General features: G+C 55.7%; 1 protein-coding gene and 1 non-coding gene across 2 annotated transcripts; one reads left to right on the forward strand and one right to left on the reverse strand.

The window, feature by feature from the left end:
- Positions 1–138: 138 nt before the first annotated feature.
- On the forward strand, positions 139–240 carry LOC125099578 (small nucleolar RNA U13). The gene has a single exon (XR_007127286.1). It is a non-coding gene; the product is annotated as a small nucleolar RNA U13 (small nucleolar RNA).
- Positions 241–2,423: 2,183 nt separating this feature from the next.
- Positions 2,424–5,761, reverse strand: CHRAC1 (chromatin accessibility complex subunit 1). Its single transcript, XM_047725286.1, has 3 exons — positions 5,525–5,761; positions 3,879–4,005; positions 2,424–3,203 (listed from the first exon to the last, which is right to left on the reverse strand). Exons 1-3 carry the CDS (start codon positions 5,669–5,671, stop codon positions 3,082–3,084), a joined length of 396 nt encoding a protein of 131 aa, XP_047581242.1. The 5' UTR covers positions 5,672–5,761; the 3' UTR covers positions 2,424–3,081.
- Between the last annotated feature and the right edge of the window lie 3,831 nt (positions 5,762–9,592).

Raw genomic sequence — 9,592 nt, forward strand, 5'->3', positions numbered from 1 at the left:
TAAGAATGCTGCACCTGCTTACACGCAGGAAACGGTACTGTTCTGGGGATTTCTTACACAGCAGCATGTTACTGGAGGCATATGTACTAGAGGCCATGCATGGATTTAAAAAGGTAAGATTTAAAAATAAATGCTTAGATCCTTTTGTAGTTCATAAGCGCGATGACTGGGTGTTCACGGTCTTGCGTGACGTGCCTCCCTCAAATCTTGTTACGACCTTGGCACATTACCCATCTGATGTGGAAAAAAAAATAAAAGTAAAAATAATTGCTTAAACAAAAAGAAAAATGAAATACAACAGAGAGGGCACCTGAGTGGCTCAGTTGGTTGAGTGTCTGAGTCTTGATCTCAGCTCAGGTCTCCACCTCAGGGCTGGAGTTCAAGCCCCACGCTGGGCTCCATGCTGGGTGTGGAGCCTACTTAAAAAAAAATTAAGATATACAGAGAAGATCTTTGCGACTTTGGATCTGATGATACGGTTTTAGATACAAGAAAAGCATGGTCCCCAGAGGGAAAAACTGATAAAGTGGACTTCCTCAAAATTAAGAACTTCTCAGAGAGAAATAATAAGTTCTGTTCTTTGAAAGATACTGTCAAGAGAAGGAAAAGATAAGCAACAGACTGGGAGAAAACATTTGCAAATCTCATAATCTAGCAAAGGGACTGTATTCAGAAGACATACAATTCTCAAGACTCAACAAAAAAAAAACAATAAAAAGATGGGCAAAAGGTTTGGACACTTAACCAAAGAAAATATGGTAAATAAGCAAATAAAAAGATGCTCTACATTTGTCATTACAGAAATGCAAAATTAAAGCCTACCCCCATGAAAATGGCTAAAATTAAAACAAAAAACTACCAATTTTGCAGATGATGTAGAGCCTCTGAAACTTGAACTTTACTGGTGGGAATGCAGAACGGTAGCGCTGCTTGAGAAGTTGGGCAGTTTCTTATGAACTTCAATACATAATTCCACTCCTAAGCATATACTCAAGCACATCCAAGTGGACATCCTCTCTTCACACAAAACCTGTACACGAATGTTTCTAGGGCTTTATCTGTGATAATCAACACTGGAAACCCAACGTGGGAATTATTTGTCAATTATTTGTCGATTATAGTGGGAGAAACACACTTCTCTAAAGCTGTACCATGGGAGCCTACTCAGCAGCAAGGAGTGCGGCCTGCGGTAATGTGAACCTCCCTGGCGTTATGTGTCACCAAACAAAAGCTATACCGAGTTCCACTTACATGACATGGGAAAGGCAGGTCAGCAAACCAGTCTGGGAGCCAGGGCCAACCCACTCACTGCCTTTCCGTACAGCCTGTAAGCTTAAGAATGGCTTTTACCTTCTTAAGTGTTTCAAGATCAAAAGAGTATTTCATGATCCATGAAGATGCTAGGATCCAAATTTCAGCGTCCAGAACTGAAGCCTCACTGACATGCAGCCGTACTCCCACCCTTCCGTACGCAGCTTGTCTGCTACAGTGCCACAGTTCAGCTTTGACAGGCTAGACAGCCCACACGTCTTACAATGTTTTCTCCGTGACCCTTTCCAGAAAAAGTTTGTCAACTTCTATATGGATAAAGAATAGCTCAGTGGTTGCCCGGGTGAAGGGCTGGAGTATGACCGGGAGGGAATTTGAGGGGAGGCCATACAACCGCTGAGCCTTGCGGTGTTTACACAACTCTGCATCTGTCAAAGCTCAAAACTCAGCATCAAAGTGTGGGTTTTTTAAAAATTTAAACATTTAAAACCAAGAGGAACAGAAACGACAGTGGTTGCCTGGGGCTAAGGGGAGGGACTCTGGAGGGACAGGGAGATATCTGGGCGACAAAACTGTCCCATATATCGATACTTACATACCAACAGAACAGACACTAAAGGATGATTTTTACTAGATGTAAACTATAACTCAAGTCTTCTAAAAAAGAGAGAGACTCAAGAGCAAGAGCCAAAAGTTTATTCTATGTAGAAAAAAAAAAGCTTTCTCACAAGTTTCCTCTTGTGAACAGTAAAGACAGTTACTTTGGTTATAAAGAAAAGAAGAGTAAAAAGAGAGGTTTTTGGTTTTTGTTTTTTTAAGATGTTATTTACTTACTTGAGAGAGAGCAGGGGCAGAGGGAGAGGGGGAGGGAGAAGCAGACAGCAGGGAGCCCAACAAATGCTCAACCCCAGGACCCCAGGATCATGACCTGAGCTGAAGGCAGATGCTTAACCGACAGCCGCCCAGGTGCCCCGAGAGATTTTCAATATACAAAATGTTTTTAAGTGTTTTTAAGAAAAATATGAATTGTGTAAGACGGATGATTCACAGACCTGTACCCCTGAAACAAATAATACACTATATGTTAATAAAAAAAATATGCTTATTCAAAGGTAGTATTTCTTTTTGTATTTGATTTAATTATGATTTTTTTCTCCTCTGGGAATAAGTGCTAGAAATGCTTATTTTTAAATTTTGCAGAAGTCTCAGGTAATAAGACATCAGAACAACAGAGCTCTAAAACTAGTTCCACAAAGCATTTACTATAAAACAACAGCTTCTAATAAAGAAATTTCTTTACAGTTAATAAAATTGCAGTATTTGAACAAATTGTCAAATTTTCAAATGTAACGTATCACGCATAAACTATGTATTTAGCTCAAACTACATCTGGTTGTTTACAAGGATTTCCAAATATACATCTATGAATTTACACAACCGGTCTCTAGAAGCTCTTCAAAATCTATCTGTAAATTAAAAGGAGAAGCAAAATTGTCTGTCTCTACAGCTCACAGCTGCATTAGATCAGCGGTCAGGGCCTGGGTGTAGAGGCAGCTCTCTCGGTGTCCCCATGCGCCCGAACTGCAGCGAGGGCCCCTCAGAGAGAGGCTGCTGTCTGGGCCACCTTCCTTCTGGCCGTTCATGGTGTGGGCACATCAGGTGCTCTATCTTAGCCAGGAAGGAACCCAATGTACTTGAAGTCTCTGGGAAGTCAGGTGTCTGAGGTCACACAGCGTTGTGCTTGCTTCCACGCTGCGCTGCTAATCCAGGAGGTCCTCGGCAGGCTGGTTTCTGGAGCACCTCCTGTTTGGTCTAGGATTCTGCTTCGTCCCCGTCATTCCCATCACCGCTGTCATTCTCCTCCTCGTCCTCGTCCCTCTTCTCTTTAAGCATTTTCAGATATTTACTAGCTAGAATCTTCTTTGGTAATATATCTTAAAAACATAAAGCTAACATCAGCAACTGGTTTCCGCAGACCACGAACACAGCAATGCAAATTTCAAAATGTGCTAGTTCCTCCTTTGAGCTCTGGAATAGGTTCCAAAACAAGACAAAATTCTGACCACACTTCTGGGTGAAACAGCAGGAAACGAGCACTGCCTCCTGACCAATGCTGAAGACCTGTTTCCCTCCACAGACTGCAAACCACGCGTCCTGGATGTGCTGGTGTGGACTGAGCGAGTTGGCTCAACCTACCCGAGACAAGGCCGCTGGGCCTGGGGGCAGATTTAGGCTCCTCCCAGCTATGGCCCACACAGCTTGTCCACAACAACTACTAGTCTCTGTTTCCCAGGCCAAGCAGACCAGTCCAGAGTTTTCCCTTCAGTGGTAAGGGGTCTGGGGGTGGGTATGCCGGGCTCACCCAGCCCCCCCACCAGCGGAACGTCCTTGTGCAGGTGTTGGCTTCGTCGCCATCCTAGGTGACCCGCACTGCACACACACTCTGACAAAACTAAAACTGTCTTCCGTGCCCGCTCACGGTAAGCTTCGGCACCCAGAGAAAGCAGGGGTGGGGGGAAAGTCTTTCAGTGACAGCAGGGGAAAAGGGGGAAGACGGCTGTAAATGACCCTGTGCGCGTTTTAACCAGAATGCTGCAAAGGCTGCGTACCTGCGAGAAACTGGAAAGCCTCCAACTCCTCCGCGGTCTTGGACAGATCGGTGTAGGTGAGGGCCTTCCTCTCCCGCCCGCTGCCGCGTCGGTAGGAGCAGGCGGCGAGGTGCTGCACGAAGAGCTCCTAAACACAGTGAACGAGAAGGCAGGGATGCTTCGGGAACCTACGCAGAACGCGACTCGCTGACTGCGGTTAAGACGAGCTGACCGCAGAGGACCGCGGCTTCGAGATCCGGGGGTCAGTGGGGAAGGGGAACAGGTCGGAAAGAAAGCAAGGCTGCATCCGAGTTGGCAGGAAGCAGGCACTTCCCTAACGTTACCTGAGATTCCTGATCTGAGGAGGACATTTAAAGGCCACTCAACAGGAATCATAAATGTTTAACCACAGCTGTTGTTTTGAAGGAGCAGAAGAGCGTTCAGAAGTTCTCGGGTCGGGAACGCGTCTCCCCGGTCTGTCTAACCGCGCTGCGCCGAGGGGCTGCGCGCAACAGCCGAGCACCGAGACCGGGAACTGACCGCGGTTTCCGGGCGCCCCAGCCCGCGCCGGGACCCCCGCCAGCCCGGTAAGTGCGACGTGCGGGCACCTGCGACGGGAAGCCCGCCCCGTCCGGCCCCGGGGACGGCCCACGCGCCTCCCAGAGGGCCGTCATTTAGGGGCACTGCGTGTTACCCCCGACTGCTGAGTCACTAGATTCTACCCTAAACCCGTGACAATGAAATAAAAGGCGGCTCCGGGCGGCATCACGCGAGGCCCGCCCGCCCCCCCGCAGGGAAACGGCCCGGCGGCGCAGGGCGGGCTGTGCGTCCACGGCCGCAGCTCCGACGGCCTAGGGCGATCCCGCAGGGGCCCGGCCCCCGCCCCAGACCGAACCGCCCCGCCAGCTCTGGGCGCACCCAGGAGGCCCTGAAAGTACCGGGGGACGCCGCACTCCGCTGCGGGGACGGGGCGCGAGCGGCGGGCCGGGCGGTACCCCCGGAGCCCTCGCCGTGAGCCCTGGGCCAGGCTTTGCGGCCCCGGCTTTGCTGACACGCCGGGAGGAGACGTCGCGGGAAACCGGCGCCAGCCCGCGCACCCACGCGAGCCTGGCGCGAGGGACGGCGGGAACGGCGCGGTGGGCGGGACGGAGGACGCGCAAGGGAGGACGGGAGCTGCGCGGGGCAAGGCCGGCGCCGCAGAGAGAGACAGGTGGGTAAGCCAGAGGCGCGCGAAGGCGGACTGGAGCGGAGCGGTGGGCGGGGCGGAAGGCGCGCGGGGGAGGGCGGGAGCGGCGCGCGGGGGAGGGCGGGAGCGGCGTGCGGAGGGCGGGGCGGAGGGCGCGCAGGGGAGGACGGGAGGCGCGCGAGGCGCAGCAAGCAGCGACAAGTGGGTGGGCCAAAGGCGCGCGAGGGAGGGCGGGAGCGGCGCGGCGGGCGGGGCGGAGGGCGGGAGCGGCGCGGCGGGCGGGGCGGAGGGCGCGCGCGCCGGGGGAGGGGACCCGGGCGCGTCGTGGAGGGCGCGCGCACCGCGATCCCGCGGGGGCGGCCGGCGGCGCGCGGGCCGAGGGGGGCACCGGCGGCGCGGCGGAGCCCGGGGGGCAGGGCGGGGCGCGACGGTTCCGGGCGGCCCCCGGCCCCCCCCGTCCTCCCCGCGCCGCCCGCCTCACCGTGGCCTTGGCCGTGAGCACCAGCGCCTCCTGGTTGATGCTGGACACCTCGGGGGAGCTCTTCATGATGACCCGGATGCGGGACAGGGGCAGCGACACGAGCCGCGGCTCCCCGCACTTGTCCCGGCCCGCGACCGCGTCCGCCATCTTCGTGCCCCGCCCCGCGGCGGCCGCCGGACCCGCCGCGAGGCAGGCAGGCGGCCGGCCGGCCCGGAGTGTGCGGGAGCGGCGTCCCGCTGCCCCGTGGGAGTTGTAGTGTCGGGGAGGCGCGGCGGCGGGGGCGGGCGGCCGCCCTTCCGGGGCCGGACTACAAGCCCCGACATGCCGCGCGCCGAAGGGCGGCCGGCGGGGCGGTGCTGCCGAGGGCCGCGAGCGGCCTTCCCGCCGGCGGCCTGCGCCGTGCGGGGGCTCCGGAGGGGGCCGGCGGGGGCCTGCCCGCGTGCGGGGAGTGTCGCGGCCAGAGCGGTGGGGGGACCGCGCCGCATGGGCCCACCGCTGGAGCGGCGCGGAGCCTCGTGTGCGGCCGGGGGACAGCGGTCGCGGCCTAGCCGCTGCCGGCCGGTGCGCTAAGGGAAGCGGTCGGAAGAGGGCACGGGGGAGGGCTGCACGGGATCCCTCCGGCCGCCGGCCGTGCGCAGCCCCGGACCGTCGCAGGGCTGGAGGTAGTGAGTAAGATGCGGGTGCGCCGGGAGCCCGCGGTGGCCCAGTGGGTGGGCGTCCTCAGCTCGGCTCGGGTCTGGCTCTCAGGGTCGGCGTTCCAGCCCTGCGTAACAGCGCCCTTGCTTGGGGGCGGGTGCGGGACGCAGTGCGGCTAAGGCGAGGTGAGCTGGAAAAGAGAGGGGGAGGGAGCGGCCCCGCAGGCATCGTGATCCCGGAGCTCTCCCCAGGTGAATCCAGCCCTGGGGAGAGTCGGGAGGCCCCACTTAGGTGTTACCGGGAGTGCTGGAGGTGCTGCGCGCGAGCGGACTGTAGCAGGGCAGCAGTGGAGGCAGAGCACGGCGAGGGGCTGTTGCTGGGCCAGAGGGGATGGGGGGTTAGGCTAGAGTGAGGCGGTGGGAGAGAGTAGGGTTGGGGACCTCGTTTGAAGACAGAGTGAAAGGTGGCCCTGCCGTGTACTGAGCTGGGGCGCGCTGAGAAGCGCCTTTGCGGAGGTTTGGAGCAGCTTCAGTGTTAATTGCAGGGACACGAGTCAGACCCTGGTCATACTCCTCCCAGGTCAGTGGCGAACCTCTCAGCATCTCGAGAAGCCTGGGTTACCGTGTAAGGTTTCAGTGCTCCTGCGGCAAGGTCTTCGCACCCCCAAATCCACTTCGATTTCAAAGTTCATGTGAAAGGGGGCGCCTGGCCGGCCTGAGGGTAGAGCAGGTGACCATTGGTCTTGGGGTTGTGAGTTCAAGCCTTGCATTGGGCATAGAGCCCTACCTAAAAAAAAAAAAAAAAAAGTTTATATAAAAAGAGTCCAGAAAACTCAAAGTCTGTCTTGTTTAACCTTTGTGATTTCAGTCTTTCGTCACTTGGGTGATGATTACAAAATATAAAACATGTACAGCACGTTTGTACAAGCTTAGTAAGTTTTGAAAATTATTGCTCTTTGTTCTTCTGAAGAGGGGACCCAAGACCAGAGGTCACACACATGGCCCAGATGACTGGCGTTTGGGGTGTTCAGAAAGTTTTCACATCTCCTTCAGCTATCGTGACCCCATGAGTTCAGTACCTGCCGTGTGCTGTGCCATCACAAGGGGAAGGCCAAGACTGCAAGGACGGTGTTGCCTTACCACTGTCACCGGGGGTCATGGCCCAGATACGCATCAGGCACTGCTGGACACACAGGTACAGCCAGTGAGCCCGACAGCTCTGGTCCCTGCTCTCTCAGCTGACTTTCAGGTACGAGGGAGACAGGAGAATAAACAGGGACGTGTCCTACAGGAAGTGCGAGTGGTGGGTACCCTCTCTGAGTAATGCTACTCCAGCTCCAGCCTGGAGAAGGGAACAGCCCCGTGCAGAAAGCCTGGGATGAGCGTTCTCAACGGGACACCCTGTGGGAAGGATGCCGGAGCGGGGAGACTCCCTGGGCAAAGTGGAGGAACCGGAAGGCCAGCGTGGTCGGAGCTTCGTGGGTGAGGCTGAGCGTGTGGGAGATGTGCGGGAGATGGGGTCGGCGGGGTCGGTGGGAAGTGCTCAGGCAGGCAGGTGAAAGCTGTGGCTTCGTTTGGAGAGTGTTAGGAAGCCATCAGAGTGGAAGGACGAGTAGATCCCACATACAGGGCGGCCAGTTGCCGAGTGATGACTGACACCCTGCCTTGAGCAGCATGGAAGCAGGAGGCACAGCCTCAGCCTCAGGGTTCAGCTCTTGGTCCCAGGAGCTCCTGTCCTTTGTGAGTGGGAAAGCCCTTGACGTTCCCAGGATGGGCAAGGAGCTGCTCCGTGGACACCCACTGCACGGTCTCCTTTATCTTCACAATATCTCGAAAGGCATGCTTCTCTTTTTTTTTTTTTAAGATCCCCTTTAAGATTTTAAGTAATCTCAGGCCATCTGGGTGGCTCAGTCGGTGAAGCATCTGCCTTCGGCTCAAGTCCTGATCCCTGGGTGGTGGCATCAAGTCCCACGTCAGGCTCCTTGCGTCTTGGGGAGTCTGCTGCTCTGTCTCCCTCTGTTGCTCCTCTGCTTGTTTTTTCTCTCTCTCAAATAAATAAAATCTTTAAATAAATAAAAATTTTTAAAAATTTTAAGTAATCTCTATACCCAGTATGGGGTTTGAACTCACGACCCCAAGACCAAGAGTCGCACACGCCACTGACTGCTGTCCAGGTGCCCCAATGCCCATCATTTCTGACGTCGCTGCACAGGCTCATTGTTTCTTGGTGCCACCTGTGTCTGCATCCCAGGGCGCTAGAAAGCAGTTGCCTACACTTCCCGGAGGCCCCTGCCAGCTGGCTTCTGGCTGGGTTCGGCCTGCGGGAGACACGGGTGAGAGACTGCAGTGGAAGGCGGGGAGGAGGCCCCAGCTTGGAGACCAGCACCGACCGCAGGCTGGGACCGTAGGCGGCCGCAGTGAACGTCCGTGCACAGCTGGGGGCTTCAGCAGCCTCACCCTGGGGTTTTGCTCATCGTCGGCGCCCTTGGGAATTCACGGGGTCCTCAGGGGTAGCGTCTCCTTCCCCCACTCTCCTGGAGACCCTTGCTCCCACCTGCAGCTCCCCCATCACCCTGCAGGCCCCTCTCTGAAATATCTTAGGAAGCGTCTGCTCTCCTAATTGAACGTTGGGCGCTGTGTACTTGGTTCTAGGAAACCAACCAAGGTCAGTGGGAATCGAGAGCCGAGGGCTAGTCTTCCGAATGGGTGGTGCTGGTACGGAGGTGACCTCACAGGCAGCCCAGCCAGGGAAGACAGTTACTTCACTTGTCCCCTGTTGTTGCCTAGACAGAGTGAGTGCTCAGGGAAGGCAAGGTGGCCCCAAGCGACCATCATGGTGGGGATGGGGTCTGGGGGATAGGCTGGCTGCAGATTGCCCTGGAAAGTACACAGAAAGCAAACCGAAAGCCTTAGACTCAGATCAAGCCTGAAGAGCGCGCCAGCTCCTGTGGTGGTCCTAGGAGTCCCTACTCTCGTAGCCTCAGCTGGTGGGCTAAAGATCAGACCCACCTTTGATTCTTTCTGATGCATATTTACTACGTAAGTTGAATTCACAGGTCTTGTCTGTGAAGTAGGCTGTTGGCTGGGGAGAGTGGGGTCCTGAGAAGTAGAGACACTTGGGAGGATACAAGCATACCTCTAACCCTCTCCATCTGAACCTGTTTGTCGATAGAAGTAGCCCCTGCCTGTAGAGACTGCCTGCCTGCCTGGAGTCCTGTTAATGAGCTTGTTCAAGGTGCTTACCTGGCAAGGAGATGCTAGGTCCTCTCCGGACTAGCCCCTCATGAGCTCCAGTCCGTAGCGAGTCTGATCCCAGCATGCGGGGGACAATTGCAAACTCTGAGGAGACAACCACACAGTGAAAGAATGGGGGGGTATTTGTGCATTTTTTATCAGCAGATACTTGGGGCTTCAAGTGGTGTCCGTCCAAGGG

Source organism: Lutra lutra, chromosome 4 (assembly GCF_902655055.1).
Source record: "Lutra lutra chromosome 4, mLutLut1.2, whole genome shotgun sequence".
Lineage (NCBI taxonomy): Eukaryota > Metazoa > Chordata > Mammalia > Carnivora > Mustelidae > Lutra > Lutra lutra.

What these genes read in the sequence shown, in the direction of transcription:
- CHRAC1 (XM_047725286.1), bottom strand. Translation starts at nt 5,671, where the DNA reads ATGGCGGACGCGGTCGCGGGCCGGGACAAGTGCGGGGAGCCGCGGCTC. An exon ending in TGCTCACGGCCAAGGCCACG is followed by an intron (nt 4,006 to 5,524) that starts GTGAGGCGGGCG and finishes CACTGTGTTTAG; the next exon opens with GAGCTCTTCGTGCAGCACCT. An exon ending in GGCTTTCCAGTTTCTCGCAG is followed by an intron (nt 3,204 to 3,878) that starts GTACGCAGCCTT and finishes TATGTTTTTAAG; the next exon opens with ATATATTACCAAAGAAGATT.